Genomic DNA, 25,047 nt, shown 5'->3' with positions numbered 1-25,047 from the left:
TTCAGCATTAGGGTGAAATGCTCTGAAAATATTGATTAAATCCAAGTGGTCCAATGTATCATTTAAGGCTATTTTTTCCATATTGATTTTCTGTCTGGAAGACCTGTCCCTTGTTGTCAGAAGTGTGTTGAAGTCCCCTACTATGATAGTGTTACTGTTGATCTTTGTCTTTATCTCAGTCAATAACTGTTTTATATATTTAGGTGCTCCTATGTTGGGTGCATAGATGTTTACTAGGGTTATGTCCCCTTGTCAGATCAATCCCTTTATTATTATGTAATGTCCATATTTATCTTTTAATATGTTCTTCGTTTTAAAGCCTATTTTTCAGATATAAGTATTGCAACTCCAGCTTTTTTCTCATTTCCATTTGCATGAAATATCTTACTCCAACCCTTCACTTTCAGCCTGTGTGTGTCTTTTGATCTGAGGTGAGTCTCTTGTATACAGCATATACAAGGGTCTTGCTTTCTTATCCACTCAGCCACCCTATGTCTCTTGATTAGAGCATTTCATTCGTTTACAGTTAAAGTGATTATTGATAGGTACATAATTATTGCCATTTTTAAATTTGTAGTTAGATTGTTTTCATCTTTCTACTATTTACAGAAGTTCTTTTAGTATTTCTTGCAATGCTGGCTTGGTGATAATAAATTCCTTTAGCTTATTCTTTTTTTCTTTTTCTTTTTTTTTAAATTAAATTTATTGAGGGGACAATTGTTAGTAAATTTACATAGATTTCAGGAGTACAATTCTGTATTACATCATCTATAAATCCCATTGTGTGTTCACCACCCAGAGTCAGTTCTCCTTCCATCGCCATATAGTTGATCCCCCTTACCCTCATCACCCACCCCCGAGCCTCTTACCCTCTGGTAACCACTAAATTATTGTCTGTGTCTATGAGTTTTTCTTTGTCATTTGTTTGTCTTGTTCTTTTGTTGTTTTTGGTTTATATACCACATATCAGTGAAATCATAGGGTTCTCTAATTTTTCTGTCTGTCTTATTTCACTTAGCATTATACTCTCAAGATCCATCCATGTTGTCACAAATGCTCCTATATCATCTTTCCTTAACGCCGAATAGTATTCCATTGTGTATATATACCACGACTTCTTTATCCATTCATCTATCGAAGGACATTTTGGTTGTTTCCATGTCTTGGCCACCGTAAACAAAGCTGCAATGAACATTGGAGTACACGTGTCTTTATAGAGAAATGTTTTCAGATTTTTGGGGTAGATACCCAGGAGATCGATTGCTGGGTCATATGGTAATTCTATTCCTAATTTCTTGAGGAACCTCCACACTGCCTTCCATAGCGGCTGCACCAGTGTGCATTCCCATCAACAGTGTATGCGGGTTCCTTTTTCTCCACAGCCTCTCCAACACTTGTTACTATTTGTCTTGTTGATGAAAGTCATTCTGACTGGGGTGAGGTGATATCTCATTGTGGTTTTCATTTGCATTTCTCTGATGATTAGCGATGTTGAGCATTTTTTCACATGTCTATTTGCCATCTGTATGTCCTCTTTGGAGAAATGTCTCTTCAGCTCCTCGGCCCATTTTTCAATTGTGTTGTTTGTTTTTTTGTTGTTGAGTTTCATGAGTTCCTTGTATATTTTGGATATTAGCCCCTTACCGGAGGCACTGTTTGCAAAAATCTTCTCCCGTTCAGTTGGTTGCCTCATTATTTTGTCAATAGTTTCTTTTGCTGTGCAGAAGGTTTTCAGTTTCATATAACCTCATTCGTTTATTTTAGTTTTTACTTCCATTGCCTTTGGAGTCAAATTCATAAAGTGCTCTTTGAACCCAAGGTCCATAAGTTTAGTACCTATGTTGTCTTCAATGCAGTTTATTGTGTCAGGTCTTATGCTTAAGTCTTTGATCTATTTTGAATTAATTTTGGTACATGATGACAGATAGCAGTCCAGTTTCATTCTTTTGCACGTGGCTCTCCACCTCTGCCAGCACCATTTATTGAAGAGGCTGTCTTTCCTCCATTGTATGCTTTTAGCTTCTTTGTCAAAAATTATCTGTCCATATTTATGTGGTTTTATTTCTGGGTTCTCAATTCTATTCCATTGGTCTATGTGTCTGTTACTCCGCCAATACCAAGCTGTTTTGATTATTGTAGCCCTGTAGTACAAGCAAAAATCAGGGAGTGTGATATCTACAGTATTGTTCTTTTTTTTTTAATATTGCTTTGGCTATTCGGGGTCTTTTGTGGTTCCAAACAAATCTGATGATTTTTTGTTCTATTTTTTTAAAAAATTCCATTGGGATTTTGATGGGGATTGCATTAAATCTGTATATGGCTTTGGGTAATATGGCCATTTTAACTATGTTGATTCTTTCAATCCATGAGCACGGAATGTCTTTCCATTTCTTTGTGTCTTCTTCAATTTCATTCAAAAATGTCTTATAGTTTTCAGCATATAAATCCTTCACATCCTTGGTTAAGTTTATTCCTAGATACTTTATTCTTTTTGCTGCAATTGCAAAAGGAATTTTTTTTTCTATTTCTTTTTCTGAGATTTCATTGTTGGTATATAGGAAAGCAATGGACTTTTGTATGTTGATTTTGTAGCCAGAAACTTTACTGTATTCATTGATTGTTTCTAATAGCTTTTTGGTGGAGTCTTTAGGGTTTTCTATATATAGCATCATGTCATCTACAAAGAGTGAGAATTTAACATCTTCATTCCCAATTTGGATGCCTTTTATTTCTTTCTCTTGCCTGATTGCTCTGGCAAGGACTTCCAATACTATATTGAAAAGCAGAGGTGAAAGGGGACAACCTTGTCCTGTTCCTGAACGTAGAGCAAAGGACTTCAGCTTTTCACCATTAATTATGAGATTAGCTGAGGGCTTGTTGTATATGGCCTTGTGGGGACAAAACCCCAAAAAACAGTTTCCAGGCTCTCGGCCTCATATAAAAAGGTGCTGGCTCGGGTAGTAAATGGCCATCAACTGTGATCAGATGCCAGCAGCTGTGGCTAGTTGGCCGTCAGCTGTAACCCGTAAGCCATTGGCCACTAATATAACGGCTGTGGCTACGCTAGCAGAAAAGGAATGGGGGCTAGCAAGAAGGTGGTGGCTGGCAAGAGCGGACTGCTGTTAGGCAGATTATGTAGATCCTGCTTCCTGTGTCTCCAGCCCAGCCGCCAGCGAGAATATATTGTGGTTTGACTCCCCTACTTATGGCTCTGTGGGTGTTCCTTTTTGGCCTTACCGTGTCCTGCGTTCTTGGGCGAGGAGTGGGAGCTGAGACCCTGCATGACAAATGGCGCAGCGAGCAGGGTCCCCCGCGTGACAGGCCTTTATTATGTTGAGGTATTTTCCTTCTATACCTATTTTATTAAGTGTTTTAATGATAAATGGATGTTGTATCTCATCAAATGCTTTTTCTGCATCAATTGATAGAATCATATGATTTTTGTCCTTTATTTTGTTTATGTGATGTATCACATTGATGAATTTGCAAATGTTGAACCATCCTTGTGCCCCAGGGATGAACACCACTTGGTCGTTGATGAATAATCTTTTTAATGCATTGTTGTATTCGATTTGCTAGAATTTTGTTTAGGATTTTAGCATCTGTATTTATCAGAGATATTGGTCTGTAGTTTTCTTTTTTTGTGTTGTCCTTACCAGGTTTTGGTATCAGGGTAATGTTGGCCTCATAACATTAGTTAGGGTGTACTGACTCTTCTTCAATTTTTTGGAAGAGTTTGAGCAGGATTGGTATTAAATCCTTTTTGAAGGTTTGGTAGAATTTACTAGTGAAGTCATCTGGTCCAGGTTTTTGCTTTTGGGAAGGTTTTTGATGACTGATTCAATTTCTTTACTGGTGATCAGCCTGTTTAGATTTTCCAGTTCTTCATGATTCAGCCTTGGAAGGCTATATGTTTCTAAGAACTTGTCCATTTCTTCTAGGTTATTGAATTTGGTGGCATATAGTCCTTCATAGTATTCTTGGATAACCTTTGTATTTCTGTGGTGTCCGTGATAACTTCCCATTTTTCATTTCTGATTTTGTTAATTAGTGTCTTCTCTCTTTTTATCTTAGTGAGTCTAGATAAGGGTTTGTCAAATTTGTCAATTTTTTCAAAGAACCAGCTCTTTGTCACATTAATTTTTTCTATTGTCTTTTTGTTCTCTGTTTCATTTAGTTCTGCTCTGATTTTTGTTATTTCCTTTCTTCTGCTGACCTTGGGTTTCACTTGTTCTTCTTTTTCTAGTTCTTTAAGGTGTAACATGAGGTTATTTATTTGAGATTTTTCTTGTTTCTTTAGATAGGGCTGTAATGATATAAATTTCCCTCTTAAAACTGATATTGCGGCATCCCCAAAATTTTGGTAGGATGTATTTTCATTGTCATTTGTTTCTATGTATCTTTTGATCTCTCCTCTAATTTCTTCTTTGACCCAGTCGTTCTTTAAAAGTATGTTGTTTAATCTCCATGTATTTGTGTGTTTTCCTGCTTTCTTTTTTCAGTTGATATCCAATTTCAAAGCCTTGTGATCAGAGAATATGCTTGGTATGATTTCAATCTTCTTAAATTTGCTGAGGCTAATTATATGTCCCAATATGTGGTCTATCCTTGAGAATGTTCCATGTACACTACAAAAGAATGTATAGTTTGATGTTTTAGGATGAAGTGCTCTATATATGTCAATCATGTCCATTTCATCTAATGTGTCATTTAGGGCTGCTATTTTGTTATTTATCTTCTGTTTGGATGATCTATCCGTAGCTGTCAATGATGTATTTAAATCCCCTAGTATAATTGTGTTTTGGTCAATTTCTCCCTTTAGTTCTGTTTGAGATTCCTTGGTATATTTCGGTGCTCCCTGATTGGGGGCATAAATATTGATGACTGTTATGTCGTCTTGTTGTATAGTCCCCTTTACCATTATGAAATGTCCATCCATCTTTGTCTTTTGTTATTTTTTTCACCCTGAAGACTGTTTCATCAGAAACATTATGGCTACACCTGATTTTCTCTGGGTACTATTTGCTTGGAGTGGCAATTTCCACCCTTTCACTTTGAGTCTATGCTTGTCCTTGTTTCTGAGATGTGTCTCTTGTAGACAGCATATGGTTGGGTTCAGTTTTTTGATCCAATCTGCTACTCTGTGTCTCTTTATTGGTGAGTTCAGTCCATTTACATTTAGGGTGATTATTGATATGTGAGGATTTCCTGTCATTCTATCTTTAGTTTTCTGGTAAGGTTGTGTCTCCATTGTTTCTTTGTCTTTTTGCTGTTGTCTATTTTTCTGTGCAGTGGTATTCTATGATGTTTCCCTTTGTTTCTTCTTTTATTACAGTATATATTTCAGTTCTGGATTTTTTTTGAGTGGTTACCCTTAAGTTTATGTAAAAGAAAGTTTGATATTTAAAGCATTCCAGTTTCTTCAGCACGCTTACTTTCTCTATTCCTATATTCCAGTTCAGGCCTTACTCTCCCCCTTTTTATGTTTTGGTTGCCACAAGTTGTCCCTTAGATGGTGGTCTAATAGCCTCCTTTAGTATTTCTTGTAGTGAAGGTCGTGTATTAGAAAATTCCCTCAGCTTCTGGATGTCTGGAAAGGTCTGTATTCCTCCTTCAAGTCTAAAGGAGATCTTTGCTGGATAAGTTATTCTTGGCTCATAATTTCTCTCTTTCAATAGTTTGAATATTTGGTTCCATTCCCTCCTAGCTTGTAGAGTTTCTTCGAAAAATCTGATGATAATCTAATGGGCTTTCCTTTGTAAGTCACTGTCTTCTTTTCCCTGGCAGCCTTGAGGATTCTTTCTTTGTCTTTGATTTTAGACAGCTGCAATACAATGTGCCTTGGTGAAGGCCTGTTGGGATTGAGGTAATTAGGTGTTCTATTTGCTTCTTGGATTCGAGGATCCAGTTCTTTCCACAAGGTTGGGAAGTTGAAATGATTTGTTTGAATATGTTCTCTGTTCCCTTCTCTCTTTCTTCTCCTTCTGGTATGCCCATTATTCTTATATTGCTCTTTCTGATGGAGTCAGAAAGTTTTTGTAGAGTTCTTTCATTTCTTTTAAGTCTCAAGTCTCTTTCTTCTTCCTTCTGTGTAAATTCCAGGTTCCTATCTTCGATGTCACTGATTCTTTCCTCCATCTGGTCAAGTCTACTACCTAAGCTGGTTATTTCATTCTTAATTTCTTCTATTGAGTCCTTAATCTCCAGAAATTCCATTTGGTTCTTTTTCAAAATTTCAATCTCTTTTGTAAAATGCTCATGGTGTTCTTTGATTGTGTTTCTGAGTTCTTTAAACTGCCTTTCTGTGTTGTCTTGCATCTCATTCAGTTTTTTCAGAATTGCAATCTTGAATTCTCTGTCATTTAAATCACATATTTCCATATTTCTAAGTTCCTTTTCAGAGACTTTTCACTTTCTTTCTGAGCTATCTTGTTCCTTGGTTATTCATGGCAATCACTGATTTACTATTTCTCTTCCTAGACATCTACAGGAATGGCTTCTGCAACAGGTTGATAGGTATGCGAAGAGCTTTTGAAGTTCCAAAGCTCTTTCTGCACCAGTTCAGAGCCGGTATGTTTCAGCAGTTTTGTTTACTCCTGCAGGGATCCGCCCAGATAGGAGGGGCCAGGGGCAGGGTGAGTTGTGAGAGGTGGCACAGAGCAATGGTGGCAACCACCACCACAGCCAGTCCTGCTTCCACAGCTCCCTCCCGTATTCGGAACTAGTTGAGCTGCGAATCTGTGTCTGTGGTCCACAGTTCTCAGAGCAGCAAATATTCTGTCCTTTGTTCTGACACTGCTACTTTATCGCTTCTAGCACCGGGCAGGTGGGGGCGGGGTGAACTCTGGGAGGGTAGGGAGGGGCGGCTAGTCTCCATGCCTAAGGCTTCCATTCTCCACTCGGCAGTGAGGGCTTAAACCACTGATTTCAGCATTTTTTTCTCAGTCTTTGCTCCGAGGTCTCTGCCGTGAGCGTTGGGTTCAGCCGTGTTATATGCTGCCCCCTCAGCCCTGTGGGCCGTAAGTGGAACCCTAGCAGTCTGAGTCCTTCCCTCTCCCGCAGCTGCGGTAGTTCCGGGAGCAGCGAGCTCGGAGCACTGAGCTAGGTCTGCGTCCTGCATCTGCGAGGCTCCGTCTCCGCACTTCTCCTCTCCCTCCTCCCCCGCTCGTGCGATTCACCCACCTGGAGGTGAATTCAGTAGTGGGCCTCTTCGTCTTGCCTGTCTGCTGTGCAGGGAGTCCTTTGTGGAGTTATTGTTGTCCGATTTGTTGTAAATTCAGGGGAGCATTACAGAGGCTCACATCACGCCGCCATTTTTTCCCCTCTCCGGAAGCTCTTTATCTCTCCTTCAACTTTAAATGATAGCCTTGCTGGATAAAGCAATCTGGGTTGTAGGCCTTGTTTTCCATCACTTTGAGTATCTCCTGCCACTCCCTCCTGGCCTTCAATGTTTCTGTAGAAAAGTCATTTGATAGTCTTATGAGAGTTCCCTTGAATGTAACCCTCTGTCTTTCTCTTGCTGCTTTTAGGATTCTCTCTTTGTCTTTAAGCTTTGCCATTTTAACTATAATGTGTCTTGGTGTGGACCTGTTTGGATTTATCCTTGGTGGAACTCTCTGCACTTCCTGGGCTTGTATGTTGGTTTCTTTCATCAGGTTAGGGAAGTTTTTGGATATTATTACTTCAAATATGTTCTCGATCCCTTGCTTCCTCTCTTCACCTTCTGGTATTCCTATGATGCGCATGTTGTTGTGCTTGATGTTATCCCAGAGGTCTCTTAAACCATCTTCATTGTTTTTTATTCTTTTTTCGTTCTGTTGTTCTGTTTGGGTGATCTCTGCTAACTTGTTTTCTAAGTCGCTGATTCGATCCTCTGCTTCATCTAACCTGCTGGTCATTCCTTCAAGTGAGTTCTTTATTTCAGTAATTTTGTTCTTTAGTTCTAACTGGTTGTTCATTATGATTTCTACATCCTTCTTTATGTCTTCTCTAAGCTCCTTAAACATTCTTATCACCAGTGTTCTGAACTCTGTGTCTGATAGGTTGGTTACCTCTGTTTCATTTGGTTCCACTTGTGGAGGTTTCTCTGTTCTTTTATTTGGGACATGTTTCTTTGTTTCCCTGTTCTGGCTGACTCTCTGTGTTTGCTTTGATGTATTAGGTAGATCCCCTAGAGTTCTTAGTTCTTGCTGGGTTATCTTATGTAATATGTGTCCTTTATATTTGACTTGCACTACTTCATTCTTTTCCTCTCCATGTGCTCCAAAGTTCACTCTTGTGTTGTGTATATTGTCCTCCTGGCTTTTGTGTTCTCTGTTGCATCCTGGGATCCCCTGTGTCTCTGCAGCTGCGGATGCTGGCCGCGTTTCCACAGCCACAGATGTGGGCCACGTCTCCACAGCCGAAGGTGAGGGCTGGGTCCCCACAGCCACAGATGCAGACCTCGTTTCCAACGCCGCAGATGCGGTCTGAGTCCCCACAGCCACAGATGCTGGCCATGTCTCCACTCCGCTCCCTTCCCTCTTCCCCTGCTCGCCCAATTTGCCACCTGCAAGTAATCCTTGCACGAGTCACTTAGCTGTTCTGCGTGATGAGCAGAGAATCCTGTGATAGGTTATATATCCCGTTTGTGATAAGATCCAGAGGAGAACTCAAAAAGTGTGCCCCGCTACCGCCATTCCTATGACGTCCCAGCCTGACTAGTATGTTTTTGTGAGGTAGTTTATAGCCAGGGAATATAAAACTTTTTAAATTTTTATTTAATTTATTGAGATGACATTGGTTAGTAAATAAGATAATTTAGCTTTCAAGTGTACTATTCTGTAATACATCATCTGTATATTGCATTGTGTGTTCAGTGCCCAAAGTCAAATCTCCTTTCATCACCTTATATTTGACCTCCCTTACCATCTTCTACCTCCCCCATCTCTCTTTTTCACTGGTAACCATCCTACTGTTTGTTGTCTGTGTCTATGACTGTGTTTGTTTGTTTGCTTTCTGTTTTATATCCCACATATGAGTGAAATCATATAGCTCTTGACATTTTCCATCTGACTTATCTTGCATAGCGAGATATTCTCAAGATGTGGTACATATATACAGTGGACCACTACTTAGCTATAAGAAAAGATGAAATGCTGTCATTTGCAAAAACATAAATGGGTCTTAAGAATATATGCAAAAGTTAAAAAAAATAAGACTAATAGATCAAACTTGTAAATCATTGTTTTCTCGCGTTAGAATATTTTTCACCTTAAGTTTTTCCATCACTCTTCACTGTCCAAAGAATCCCACTGTTTTTTCTCTTTACCTAGAGTAAGTTCTACTTGTACTGATTATGGCCTCATTGTTATTTATCATAACAGAATAAGACTAAGTTTTATGGCAAAATAACATATTTAAAGTCAGTGTCTCTAAATTTTTTCATGAATTTCCCTTTGCATGTTTCTGTCTTTTATGCTTTTGACCTACCTAAATGTCTCTTGATTTCACTTGCCTCTCAGGCTTTAAAAAAGCCTTTGGTGGATGACACAATTGGACAATGAATGTTGAAAGATAACCAAATCAACATATGTTGATTAAAGTCAATTCATGATAGTAGTGGCATTTTTTTAGAAAAAGGGATCATTTCTACTTTACTTTGGATTCATTTAGAAATAATCTATACCAGATATACTTTCTAAACTTTCTAAGTATCTTTTTCTCTAGCTATTATACCATTTTCTCCCTTGAGACTAAGTTAACTCATAGTTAAGATTAGGGAGAAAAATGACACAATTTGGTCGGAGTCAATATTGCAAAACAAATATTCCCATAAATGGGTAAGTGCCAAGTAGTGATCACCAAGAGTTGATTGTTCTTGGTCCTGTTCCAACTGTGAATTTTAATGCACTTGATACACTGTTCTCTCATCACTTCCATTTTTGATATCTTTTTTGAAAAGCAAACACATTCATCCTTGCTTCTTAGGTCTTCTTTTCAGAGATCATCTTGTCTTCACCCAAAACTCCTTAGTTAGTGCCCTTCTCAGGGAAGCTTTCACATCCTTGTTCCTTAGTGTATAGATACACTAAGTGTATCTATTGATAAGTGTATCTATTGATCTATCGAGTGTAGGTGTGACAATTCCATAGAAGAGAGCCATGAGCTTCCCCCATCATGAGAATAACTAGAGGGAGGCTGGACATACATATTGATGGCTGTGAAGTAGAAGAGGGACACCACCAGCAAATGTGAAGCACAGGTGTTAAAGGCCTTCCAGTGACTTTCAGCAGAGTGGATTCTAATTACTGCCTGAGCAATGAGCACATAAATGCCCAAGATGAGGTTGAGTGGTACCAGAAGTAGTAAAGCCCCCAGCACATTGAGCTCAGCTTCATTTACACGAGTATCAGCACAGGCTAGTTTCAAAAGAGCAGGCACTTCACAGAAGAAATGGTCCATCACCCTCTGTCCACATCTTGGGGCCACCACTGTGAGAGTGGACTGGACAAGAGAGTTAGCAAAACCACTAATCCAGGTTCCAGCAGCCATATGGATACAACGTCTCTGGTTCATGATGATTAGATAGTGAAGGGGCTTCCAAATAGCAGCATAACGGTCAAAGGCCATGATGGCTAGAAGTATGCATTCAGTAGAGCCCAAGGCTAAGAAAATATAGAGTTGAGCAACACAACCGCCATAGGTAATGGTCTTTTCTGGTCTCCTAAGGTTGACTAGCATCTGTGGCACAGTGCTGGTAGTATAGCAAAGGTCTAGAAGGGATAGATTTGAGAATAAAAAAGTACGTGGGACTATCAAGCTGGGGATCCAGGTGAGAAATTAGGATAATGGAGATATTACCAAATAGGGCAAAGATGTAGACCACCAGAAAGATTACAAAAAATGGTGTCTCCAGCCCAGGATGGTCAGAAAAATCCCAACAAAATAAAATAATCTAATGAACTCTGATTGTTGATCCACATATTGGCACTGATAGGTGAAATTCTAGCCAAGATCTCTAAATACCCACTGCCAGGCATGGGCATTAATGGTGAAAGGAAACCAACTAGAAACCAGAGATGCTGAGATGAAATTCTCTTTTTTGTTGTAAAATGCAACTATATCTTGGTTATGGTAAAATGTTGAGTCAACATTTTTAATGTAACATTGAAAGGTTATTGAGAAAAGAATGAAGAGAATACCAGGAAAGTGCTTGGGATATTTTGCTTACTTAATGAGAGTCTTCTGACTAGCTACTCACTCCTTTTGGATTTTGATGACTTCTCTTCTACAAAGTTTCAGTAGAACTACCCTCAACCTTATATGTCATAAATATTTAATGGAAACAACAGAATATAGATTAATATAGATTGGGAGAACTCAGAGTTTCCAAAATATAGGTCGAACAAAGAACAGCATGAAGAAGGCAAAAGAATCATCAGTTGTGGACAGAGCCAAGGCAGCTTGGCATCTTCATTTTCCTCAAACTGATCTTGGTCAGAAACATCATGGGAACTGGAGCACTTTATAAAATTTGCACGATAATAAGATGGAGTGTCATGATTCCTTTTATCCTTTCCAAGCATTAATACTGATCCTATTCAGAAATTTTTTAAAAGGGGAAAAGAAACAAAAAAATTAAACAAGAGAACATACATACACAATGATCAGGCCTCAGAACCTTGCTTGCTGTGAAAATGCTACTTTGAAAACATCTGGATAAATTTGGTGGAATTTTAACCGCTAACTGAAATCACCAGAAAGAGTTTCAAACATTTGGCTCCCTGAAATTTTGGGCTGTATATAAATTTTTAATCCCTCAGGACCAGTACATATGCATTTAAACATTCCCCCCCTTCTTTGTTCTCATTTATTATTTGTTACTTACTATTTCTACCATCTGAGGCACCTCTGCACTACTCTTCCCCCATCCAAGTCACACAATTTCTTTATTATAAAATTTCTGAAGAATAACTCCATTTTATAAAACCTTAATTTTTTTTTACTATGACTCATATTATAGCAAATTTGCCTTATTTTTCTGTAGTTATTTTATAAAAAGCATTTTCCGTCTTCATTTAAATCCTAGTCATTCCATTTACTAGTTGCGTGACTTTGGAGATGCCATTTAATTTTTGAGCTTCAATTATGCTCATCTTTAAAATTAACATAATTATATCTATCTCAGAGGATTAAATTATGTAAATTACATCTATAACTCAGTTCTTTTCATATGCTAAAAATTTGATAACTATTAATAAATATGATTTATTTCCTTGATGAATTCTCTAAAATATTGTAATTTCCTTATTTTTGTGAATCTATACACAATGTATAATGGTATTTGTAATAAACAGATAATTAAGAAATACCTACTGAGATATAGCAAACATGATGTGACTGCTAGGAAAACAGCCCAGGAACCTCTGATTTTTTATTTTTGTGATCCTCTTAGTTGTCCTTACATTATATTCATCTTGTGCCCCTAACTTAGTAGGAATAGTGGACTTAGTTTTTCAGGTCTATTTTTTATGTTGGTGTCATTGAGTTATAGAATTACATAGTGTGGGGGAAATGAGTGACAGTGAGAAACGATAGGGAGAAGCACTTGTTTCACAGCCCAAACCTCAGAATCACTAAATCCAAAATGAAGCTCTATTTATCTCACACTTCTAACTTCTTTGCTTTATTTACAGACCCACAATTCTTTTGGTACCAGAGCATAATCATTATCTTTGAATTGTAATTGCCCATGTGTCATTCAGGTTGTCAACCTGGACAATTCTTCTTTAATATGTTCTCGTGTATCCCACTATTAAATCAGTACCTAACCAAAAATACTAGAGCCGACAAGTAGAAAAACATTTCAATGTTTCATGGTCTCTACCTTTCAAACTAGTCTTTCCACTTAGAATTCCTCTCTCATCTTAAAGGCATCCCAGCATGTTTTGAGAATAATCTTTCCTTAGTGAAAATCTGATTATACACAAGTCAACTCAAAATTCTTTAGTGATGCAGTCGCTATGGAAGGCAGTGTGGAGGTTCCTCAAACAATTAAGAATAGAATTACCATATGACCCAGCAATCCCTCTCCTGGGTATCTACCAAAAGAATTTGGAATCATTTATACATAAAGACACGTGTGCTCCAATGTTCATTGCAGCTTTGTTTATGGTGGCCAAGACATGGAAACAACTAAAATGTCCTTCGATAGATGATTGGATAAAGAAGTTGTGGTATATATACACAATGAGTACTATTCTGCCATAAGAAAAGATGAAATAGGACCATTTGAGACAACATGGATGGATCTTGAGATTATTATGCTAAGTGAAATAAATCAGACAGAAAGTCAAGAACCATATTGTTTCACTTATATGTGGGGTATAAAACTGAAAACAACAAATAGAAAAGACAAACAAGTGAGAAACAAAAACTCATACACACAGACAATAGTTTAGTGGTTACCAGAGGGTAAGGGGGTTGGGGGGTGGGAGATGAGGGTAAGGGGGATCAAATATATGGTGATGGAAGGAGAACTGACTCTGGGTGGTGAACACACAATGGGATTTATAGATGATGTAATACAGAATTGTACACCTGAAAATATGTAATTTCATTAACAATTGTCACCCCAATAAATTAAAAAAAACACAAAAAGAACTCATAGACACAGACAATAGTTTAGTGGTTACCAGAGGACAACGGGGGAGGAGGATGGTAGATGAGAGTAAAAGGGATCAAATATACAGTGATGGAAGGAGAACTGACTCTGGGTGGTGAACACACACGTGATATATAGATGATTTATTACAGAATTGTACACTTGAAACCTATGTAGCTCTTTTTTTTAAACAATTGTCACCCAGTAAACTTTAATTTAAAACATATTTAAATGAAAATACAAGGTTCTACAGGTAAATAACATTAGTAGTAACATTGTATTTTCCCATAACTTCCTTCATAATAAAATCATATACAACAAGGATTTGCAAATACCAGAATGTTCATATCAAACTTTCCATAAGCATGTATAATTAATTATATATGTATACATATAAATTATAGTTGCTTTTATATATATGTATATATATACAATCCTCCTCACATACACGTTTGTTCTGTTCTCATAATAATCTTCTAAAGCAAGAATAATTTTTTAATAATAGGAGAAACTCAGACCCCAGTGGGTTACAGGACTTGCCCACGTATGTAAACCTAATATATTCAGAAGGAAAGATTTGAATAATATATGATTTTCATAATTCTATTGTTCTTCTCTCAAACAAAAATGTAAGTGGCTGTGGAATCAACATATTTTCATTAAAAAAAATTTTGACTTATGTTCTACCCCTCAATTCTCCATTTAGCCTACCTTAGGAAGCAACCAATGACCCAGCAAGGTGACCTCTGATGTTTGACTATCCTTCTCTCCCCAAACCTCTGCTGTATTTACCTGTTGCTGGGTTGTCATCCATTAATTTGTTTAGTTTGTGACAAAGAGATGGGAGTAATGGAAGGCTGACCTCTGACACAAACATAATACCCAGATACTGGTTTGCTGTTGGGATTTTTTTTCTCAGTTGTATAGAATATCAACCAAGCTTTCTATGACCTACTGAAGTGTCAACTTCAAGAAACTAACTCCAATTTATGGCCATCCATAGAATCTGGTGATCCACTGGGAGTTTTCCTAGGAATTTTCATGCCATTACTGTCTTGATCCCATCCTATTCAAGTCTCTGAGATTCAGCCTAATTAACATCTGTTGCCACTAACATGTCCAGGAGAGAAAAACCAGAGGGACTACTAGAAGGTGAGATAACCTGAAAAGTAATTAGGAAAGTGTTTCCAACAAAGTACAAACTTTGGGCATGCAAGTTCGGAGTCATCTCAGAGAAAAACAAATCAATTTCAGGAAGACTTGAATTTAAGGATTGTCAAGATGATTTTTATAATATAGATTATAAAATAGGTAATATTACCCTTTATATATGTTTATTCTGAGAAAAATAGGACAACATCATACAATTGTGAAAGTAATCTTTTTAAAATATGATTTTTATGTTTTCCCCCAAATGGCTACTCATTTTCACTGTATACATATATTTATTATATAAAACACTTAATAAACATAAAATATATATTAATTCATTTGATAATCATAGCCACTGCATCAATTAGGGGAATACATTTTAATCATTCATATTTAGCTGGTGACAATTCCAAAACTCAGAAAAATCAAATAACTTGTTCAAGATCACAGCCAGTAGACCAGTAACAAAATTAGTGCTTCCAAATTTGATTTAGTCTTTCTTCCTCCAAATTGTTTAACATTATTGATCCAGACTCCTCAGCTTGAATATCACAATTTAAATTCAACATATGTTTTTGTCCAGCATCTCCATTACATTAGCCTTTCTTTTTTTGTTTCACAACATCTATGGAGTAGCAGAAAAAATAATGGACCTGAACCTACTAGGATTGCTAGGATAAATACCAAATCTGTGATCTTGGACAAATAACCCCAAATGTCAGACTTCACACTTCTTTCTCATAAAAAAGTCTGGTTATTAAAATTTCTCAATTGTTCTCAAATTATCATATGAAACAAAGTTCATAGGGTTTCAGAAATAAATCCAAATGTGCATGACGATTTACTTTATCCTTAAGGTGGAATTTTATATCATCAGGAGAACTTTTCAATAGAATGTGGTTGTGCCAACTTATTTAAAATTTATGACAAAACTACATAAATTAAATTCCTAACTTTAAATTAATTTCAAAACAATGAAAAATTTAAGTGCAGAAACAAGATAATATCATGCAAAAGATCTACAATCACACAAAATTAATATCCCAGAAACCTTAAAATGATTTATATATTTGATACATAAGAGTAAAATTTGTGCAGAGAGAAGTAGAAAACAAAAAAGAAACAAAAAAGTGACAAACTTAAAAAAATTGTGAAAAATGTGAAAGGCAAAAGGCTAAACTCTTTTATATATAAATGTCTATTATAAATCAGTATGGAAAAAACCAGTGATCCAATTGAAGCCACAGCAAAGGACCAGGACAGAAACTTTTATATGACTTTCAAATATAAGATAAAAGTGTTTATCCTGGAGCTGGATCCCCGAAAATATACTGTCAGCTGCTGCGGTTGCCACCATTCTCAGGACCCTCATCATGACAGGCCTGCAGCTGCTCACCTTGTCTTCTCTGCTGTGCTGGGTCTTAGCTGACATTCGCTGTCACTCCTGCTACAAGGTCCCTGTGCTGGGTTGTGTGGACCGGCTGTCCTGTCGCCTGGAGCCAGAACACAAATGCCTGACAACAAATGTGTACCTCGGTAATATCCCTTCTTTAGTGGGGAGAGGAGACTCTATGGGTGGCGCTGAGACCCAGCTGTGGATGAGGCTGAGATGGAACAGAGAATGACAGCAGTGATAACATTTGGCCAATAATCATTATGTGCCAGGCCTCATTCTACGTCTTTACATAAATTGTTTCAATTAATGTTCATGACAACCCTATAAAGTAGGAAAGCAGCCTCAGAAAGAGACAATAATGGGTCCAAGGCCGCACGGCCAGCAAGCAACAGGACCAGGATTGGCTTGAGGGGCCAGGGTGTAAAGAAGGGGAAAGCCAGGACAGAGTTAGGAAAGAAGAAGGCTGGGTGGGTGCACGCGGTGGGGAGGTGGACACAGGCATGCCAGCTGCCCATTCCAGCTGACCCCATTGCCCACTCTTACCCCCAGGTAAGATGTGGGTTTTCTCCAACCTTCGCTGTGGCACAGCAGAAGAGCCCTGTCGGGAGGCCTTCAACCAAACCAGCCACAAGCTGGGGCTGACCTACAACACCACCTGCTGCAGCAAGGGCAACTGCAATAGCCCAGCGCCCCGGCCCGCGCCAGCCCTGGCCCTGCTGGTCCTCACCTGCCTGGCTGGCCTTGGCCTCTGGCTGCTGCACTGAGATGCGCTCCATGGCTGCCCCTCCTCCCACATGCCTTACCTGAGCCTCTCTCCCTGTACCCAGGCTTCCCACAGTGGTCTCCCCCTAGCTACCGTTGCTCAGAGTAACATTTCTCCGGACCCTTCACATTTCTTTAATTAGACAGTGGTCTCTTACCCATCATTCTACTCCACGCCCTCCTCTCTGCTTTTCTCGAGTCCCTTTCCGTTTCCCTCTAGACCATTCCAGATCCCCCATTGGCCCCTAGAAGGGCTCCCCACATTGTGCCCTGCACTGTACTGTGCCCTACTTGGAGAGGGATTGGGACCTGGGCCTGAAAATGGGCTTCTGTCCTGTCCCCAGTGAAGGCTCCAATGACCTCACTGTATGGGCTGATTCCCCAAACCCTGGCTGCCATTCGTATGCCATCCCCTTTCCATTCCTGTGTCTGAAATAAAAGATAAAATTGTTTATCCTTATACATACAAGAAATACGTATTAAATCACAATGGGATACAATTTTTACTTATCGAATTGTCCAAGAGAAAAATATTTTATGTCATGTCGAAGATCCACTTTGCTTAGCCTTTCTTTTTTTTTTCCTTTTGAGAGGTTTTTATTTGTTGATCTCTGTACTATGGCTCCATTTGACAAGTCTGTTCTGCGTACCCCACTGTGACTGTTTCTTTTTTTCAATTAAAATTTATTGGGGTGAGAATGGTTAGTAAAGTAACCTAGGTTTCAGATGTACAATTCTGTAATACATCACCTACATACTGCATTCTGTGTTCACTATCCAGAGTCAGTTCTCCTTCCATCACCATCTATTTGATCCTGTTTACTCTCAATCTATGACTCTCCTCCCCTCTTACCCTCTGGTAACCACCAAACTATTGTCTGTGTCTATGAGTTTTTGTCTTTATTTGTTTGACTTGTTCCTTTGTTGCTTTCAGTTTTGTATTCCCCATATCAGTGAAATCATATGGTTCTCGACTTTTTCTGTCTGACTTATTTAGCTTAGCATAATAATCTCAAGACCCATCCATGTTGTCACAAATGGCACTATTTCATCTTTCCTTATGGCAGAATAGTATTCCATAGTGTATACATACCCCATCTTCTTTATCCAGTTATCTATCGAAGGACACTGGTTATTTCCATGTCTTGGCCACTGTAAATAAAGCTGCAATGAACATTGGAGCACATATATCTTCACAGATAAATGTTTTCATATTTTGGGGGTAGATACTGAGGAGAGGGATTGTTGGGTCATATGGTAATTCTATTCTTAATTTTTTGAGGAACCTCCACACTGCCTTCCATAGCGGCTGCACCAGTCTGCATTCCCACCAACAGTGTATGAGGGTTCCTTTTTCTCCACAGCTTCTCCAACACTTGTTATTATTTGTCTTTTTGATGATCGCCATTCTATCTCGTGCGAGGTGATTATCTCATTGTGGTTTTTATGTGCATTTCTCTGATGATTAGTGATGTTAAGCATCTTTTCATATGTCTATTTTCATATGTCTATTGGCCATTTGAAAGTCCTCTTTGGAGAAATGTCTATTCAGGTCCTCTGCCCATTTTTTAATTAGATTTGTTTGTTTGTTTGTTTTATTGAGTTGTATGAGACACAAAGAAATGGAAAGGCATTCCGTGTTCATGGATTGGAAGAATCAACATGGTTTAAATGGCCATGTTACCCAAAGCAATATACAGATTTAATGCAATCCTCATCGAAATCCCAATGACATATTTTAAAGAAATAGAACAAAGAATTATCAGATTTGCATGGAAGCACAACAGACCCCAAATAGCCAAATCAATCCTAAGAAAAAATAATAATACTGGAAGTATCACACTCCCTGAACTCAGTTTGTACTACAGGGCAACAATAATCAAAACAGTATTGGCAGAAAAACAGACGCACAGACCAATGGAATAGAATTAACAACCCAGAAATAAACTCACAGATAATTTTTTACAAAGGAGCCAAAAACTTATAATGGAGAAAAGACAGCCTCTTCAATAAATGGTGCTGGGAGAATTGGAAAGTCACGTGCAAAAGAGTGAAACTAGATTGCTATCTGTCACCATGTACCAAAATTAACTCAAACTGGATCAAAGACCTGAACATAACATCTGAAACAATAAACTACATAGAAGAAAACATAGGTACTAAACTTATGAACCTTGTGTTCAAAGAGGATTTTATGAATTTGACCTCAAAAGCAAGGGAAGTAAAAGCTAAAATAAATGAATGGGATTATATTAAACTAAAAAGCTTCTGCACAGCAAAAGAAGTCATTGACAAAATAAAGAGGCAACCAACCAAATGGGGGAAGATTTTTGTAAACAGCACCTCCAATAAGGGGCTCATATCCAAAATATATAAGGAACTCATGATTTAGCCTTTTAATAAAGCATTTTAGAATTATATATCATATGCAAATATTAGCATGTCTATTGTCACAGTAATTTTATTTCTAGACCTTCACCTGACAGATATTTCCACATATGCGTGGAGGGATGGAGGTACAAAGACCTTTACTGAGGCACTGTTTGCATTAGAAAAGGGCTACAAACATCAAAAATGACCACCAGTCTTGAAGTTGTTAAATACATTTTTACAATATAATTTTATGCACTCATTAAAAATAACGAGGCAAGTCTGTATCTACAGAATTGGAATGGTTTCCAAAATATATTCTTAAGAAGAAAAAAGTTGCAGGGAAGTATTTATAAGCTACCACAAGATGTTATCTACCTATTCTCATATCAAGATGCATATATACATAGATATACATATAAAAATACACTTGCAAATACCCCACAAATGCTATGTGTACAGAATATCTCAAGAAGATACAAGGCCAGCAGTGCTGAGAAGAGTGAGTCAAGAGGGAAGTTGTAGGAGATGGGGTCAGGAGAGGAGAGTTATGTGGGCATTTGGGGGCCATTGTAAGAAATTATGCTTTTCTGTGTATAAAACAGACATTCCTGGCTTTAAGCAGGGCAGTAAGAAGTGACATGATTGTGGACCCTGAGAAATAAGATACCTACTAAAAAGAGCTCCCAATGACTAACTAGGCTCAAATTAAAACAGATCCTAGCAGCCATTTCTACACTGGGACCTCTCACTGCAAACCATGCTTCAGGGAGAAGCCTACACTAACTGTCTGCCTGTACTATGTTCCCGCCATCTGAGCCAACCCTTATAAAGCAGTTCCTGGAATCCTATTTCAACCAATAGGACTGAGACTTTCCCCATCCAATCAGAGCTATGTAGCTTTATCCTCATCAGCATCTTCACTGACCAATCAGAGCAGCTCCATTCTGACCAATCAGGACAGTGATTTTTGGACCCATCAAACTGCCAGGATTTGGAGTCCTCATTTGTATGAGAAGAATAGGTGTTAATTATTTTTTGAATGTTTGGTAAAATTCACCTGTGAAGCCATGTGGTCCAGAACTTTTGTTTGTTGTGTGCTTGTTCATTACTGATTAAATTTCATTGGTAGTAATTGATCTGTTCAGATTTTCTCTTTCTTCTTGATTCAGCCTTGGAAGGTTGTATGTTTCTAGAAATTTATACATTTTTTCCACATTGTCTAATTTGTTGGCATATAGTTGCTCATAGTATTTTCTTAAATTTTTTCATAGTATTTTCTTAAATTTTTTTTGTCATTTCTCCTCTTTCATTTCTGATTTTACTTATTTTGGTCATCTTAAAGTTTATTATTCGAACTAAATGAGATATGGTGCACTAAGTGCTAAACATAGTATCATTCCACAAATGTTTATTGTTTTTAACATTAACTTTATGTTAATACTGTAAATTGTTAATAATAATTTATTTCCTGAATATCAGGAAATCCCAGTTGTCTCTGTGACCCATTGCTTAAAAACTCTTTCTTGCAAGAGGGGATTAAACTATAAAGATTTATTTTTAATGAAAATACGAAATTTCTCAAATTAACATTTTAAACTTCAACCTTAAAAAAAAAAACAGAAAAATAAGAGATCCAAGATGGTGAATTACGTAAATGCTATGCCTACTGCACCTCAGTATCATGTCAAAATTACAAATAAATTATAGAACAATCAACCTCAAAAATCATCTGAACACTAGCCGAACAGAACCCCTATAACTAAGGATACAAAGAAGAGGCCATATCAAGACTGGTAGGAGGGGCAGAGATACAAAATGGGCTGACTCCAAACCCACAGAGAGAGGTTGAATGCTAGGAAGGACACCTCAGTGGCAGAGGTCCCCCTTTAAGAGGGAGGGGACCTCCACTCCCACGCCGGGCTCCTCAGCCCAGGGGTCCTGTGCTGGGAAGAAACGTTCCCACAGCATCTGGCAGTGAAAATCTTCAAGGACTCTGCCTCCCTTTCCCAGTAGGGCAGAAGGCAGCTGGAAACAGATGCCCTCTTGTAGAGCTAGAATATTGACTCGATCACTCCTGGACACTCACCTGATCTCTGGTGGAGGGATGGCAGCTCGGGTGCTCAGGGACATGTGTGAAGGACTGACTTGTGGTGGCTTCAGCACAACAGCTGGAACGATATGAGGCATTGTGTTCTTTGTGTGAAGGCTGACACACATGTGGCCTACAGGAGGGTGCCATCCTTTCAGGGTTAAGCCCTCCCCCAAAGGGCCAAGCCTGGGACTACATTGGACTAATGGAATCCGTGCATGCACACCATCTTGGTGATGCTCTGGGTCTCCCCTGCCCCCCACTCCAGCTGGTGCTACATCGCCTGGGAAACTTGACTGCTGGGCTGCTGGACCCACCCAAGGGCAGTGGAAGCCTGTTTAAAGCTCGCAGAGGGCCTGTGACAACCCAGGAAACTATTGCTGGTGGGTGGTAACCCAAGACCTGAGCCACAGCATACATGGGCGGTGATGGGCCTGAGACTGGCGGTGGCAGACTATAGTGTTCTAGGGGCTTTTTTTTGTGGCGTGGTCCTGGGCCCAGTACTGGTGCAAGAGCCAAGGCTGCATTCGTTTTGTAGAAACCACTGACCACACCCCTTAGCGTCCTGGAACCCTACTCTGCCCACCTAGAGCTGCATTGTCAGGGCACTCTGAGTGCCTGGGTGGCCAGCCCTGCCCCACAAACCACAGAGGGTTTTTTTTACAGCAGGGGACAACCTGAAATGGCCCAGGGAGATTTAGGTGGTGGACAGTGACCAAAAATCTCAAAAAACTGCACCACAGCCACTAGGGGGCAGCACTCAGGAATTAGCAAGCCTGAAGTGGTGGCTGGCTGCAGTGTTCTCACTGCGCTGTGCAAGGTGGTCACAGGCCAGGCACTGGTGTAAGATCTGAATCTGCATTAACTTTGTGAAAACCACTGGTCACATCTCGTAACTCACTTGAACTCTACCCCACCTCGCTAGTGCTGCATCACTGAGAGCTCTCTCAACACCAGGTCAACCAGCCCAGCACGCACACCTAAGTAGGCTCTTTCAACAGCTGGGCCTTATGGGAAGCTAATGGGTGGCAATAGGCCTAGGGGTGGGCCTTTTGCTAGGCTGCCTCCAATATTGGTGGCAGCAGGCCTCAGTTCACAACGGGGCTACCCCCACATGTCTCCAGGTCCAGCAGAAGCAACAGCCAATAAGCCACATATAGCTTTAAAGCACCTACTAGGTAGCCATAGGCTGGTAACAGGAATGGCTAAAATTGCCCTGCACAGAAGCTCTGCCCAAGACAACACACCCAGAGGCAAGTTTCAGACCACAGCAGAACACTACCCTGCTAGTCCCACAAATGACATGCCCAAAGGGTGTCTCAACAAGCACAAGAGCCTGTGGGGACAAGTCTACTCTGAGGGCATCAGCCCCCACAGAGCAGCTCATAAACTGTGGGCATAACCAATTCTCACAGTTAGTCAGCTTGGGAGTCAATCCCACACCCTGATATACCAAAAGCAATCCAGGCTCAACGACAACGGGAGAACACACACAACACACAAGGGACTTTCCTGGAACACATGCACAGGAGAGTAGGGAGACTGTACAATTGGACTATATAGAGCACATACTACATAAGGACTCCCAGCAAAGACTGAGAGACATAGGACATCTACCTAATACATAGAAGCAAACACAGAACAACAGCCAGAATGAGGAAACAAAGAAACATGTTCCAAATAAAACAGGAGAAACCTCCAGAAATGGAACTAAATGAAATGGAGGCAACCAACCTACCAGAGATAGAGTTTAAAACACAGATTACAAGAATGCTTAAGGAACTCAGTGAGAATTTCAACAAAGAGATAGCAAGCACAAAGGAGGACATGGAAACCATAAAAAAGAATCAGTCAGAAATAAAGAATACAATAACTGAAATGAAGAATACACTAGAAGGAATCAACAGAAGATTAGATGAGGCAGAGGATCAAATCATTGATTTAGAAGACAAGATAGCAGAATACACACAATTGGACAAGGAAAAGGAAAAATAATAAAAAATAATAAAGATAATTATAAATAAATAAAGTATAATTATATAATTATACATAAATAAAATAATTATATTTATAAATAATTATAATAAATAAAATAATTATGAATAAATAAAATAATAAAGATAATTAATAATTATAAATAAATTTATTTCTAATAAATAAATAATAATAGTAAAAAACAATGAAGATATTTTAAGGGACCTGTGGGACAACATCAAGAGCAACAACATTCGCATCATTGGAGTATGAGAAGGAGAAGAGAGGGAGCAAGGGATCGAGAACCAATTTGAAGAAATAATGACTGAAAACTTCCCTAACCTGGTGAAGGAAATAGACATACAAACCCAGGAAGCACTGAGAGTTACAAACAAAAGGAGCCCAAACAGGCCCACACCAAGACAATTCATATTTAAAATGCCAAATGTTAAAGACAAAGAGAGAATCCTAAAAGCAGCAAGAGAAAGACAATGAGTTACTCACTAGAGAACTCCCAGAATTCTATCAGCTGATTTCTCAACAGAAACTTTGCCAGCCAGAAGGGAGTGGCAGGAAATATTCAAAGAGATGAAAAACCAAGATCTACAACCAAGACTATTCTACCCAGCAAGGCTATCATTTAAAATTAAAGGAGAGACAGAGAGTTTCCCAGATAAGAAAAAAAACTAAATGAATTCATTATCACCAAGCCAGTATTACAAGAAATGTTAAAAGGACTTCTTTAAGCAGAAGAAAGAAGAAAACAAACAAACTAACCAGCAAAGATAAAAAATATGAATAATAAAATGACAATAACTATGTACCTATCAATAATCACTTTAAATGTAAATGGATTAATTGCTCCAATCAAAAGACAGGGATAAGAAAACAAGACCCATAAATATACTGACTACAGGAGACCCACCTCAGGTCCAAGGACACACAGAGCCTGAAAGGATAGGGATGGAAAAAGATATTTCACACAAATGGAAATGAGAAAAAAGCTGGAGTAGCAATTCTTATATCGGACAAAATAGACTTTAAAACAAAACTATAATAAGAGGCAAAGAAGGACATTACATAATAATAAAGGGATCAATCCAATAAGAGGACATCACCTTAGTAAATATTTATGCACTTAACATAGTAGCACCTAAACATATAAAGCAATTATTGACTGATATAAAGAGGGATGAACAGTAACACAATCAGAGTAGGGGACTTCAACATGCCACTGACTCCAATGGAGAGATCTTCCAGACAGAAGATCTCCAGACAGAAAATCAATAGAAAAAAAGAGGACTTAAATGACATATTAGACCAGATTAATTTAATTGATATTTTTAGAGTATTTCATCCCAAAACAGCAGAACATACATTCTCTTCAAGTCACATGGAACACTTTCCAAGATAGACCACATGTTCGGCCACAAAACAAGTCTAAATAAATTTTAAAAGATTGAAATGATATCAAGCATCTTCTCTGACCATAGTTGTATGAAACCAGCAATAAATTAGAAGAAAAAAATTAAAAACACACAAACATATAGTGATTAAATAACATGTTACTAAATGATGAATGGGTCAACAATGAAATTAAGGAAGAAATCAAAAGATAACTTGAAACAAATATAAACAAAAACACAACAATTCTAT

At 38.5% G+C, this 25,047-nt stretch overlaps 1 protein-coding gene and 1 pseudogene across 2 annotated transcripts; one reads left to right on the top strand and one right to left on the bottom strand.

Annotated features, from left to right (window-relative positions):
• Positions 1–9,985: 9,985 nt before the first annotated feature.
• Positions 9,986–10,964, bottom strand: LOC308489414 (olfactory receptor 2G3-like; annotated as a pseudogene). Its single transcript has one exon. The product of its transcript is annotated as an olfactory receptor 2G3-like (transcript).
• Positions 10,965–16,170: 5,206 nt separating this feature from the next.
• On the top strand, positions 16,171–16,957 carry LOC308493345 (lymphocyte antigen 6 complex locus protein G6c-like; the record flags this gene model as incomplete). Its single annotated transcript, XM_081039338.1, has 2 exons — positions 16,171–16,333; positions 16,743–16,957. 2 exons carry the CDS (start codon positions 16,171–16,173, stop codon positions 16,955–16,957), a joined length of 378 nt encoding a protein of 125 aa, XP_080895464.1.
• Between the last annotated feature and the right edge of the window lie 8,090 nt (positions 16,958–25,047).

Source organism: Rhinolophus hipposideros, assembly GCF_964194185.1.
Source record: "Rhinolophus hipposideros genome assembly, chromosome: 3".
Lineage (NCBI taxonomy): Eukaryota > Metazoa > Chordata > Mammalia > Chiroptera > Rhinolophidae > Rhinolophus > Rhinolophus hipposideros.
The sequence above is the reverse complement of the archived record's forward strand: the minus strand, read 5'-3'. Positions and strand labels throughout refer to the sequence as shown.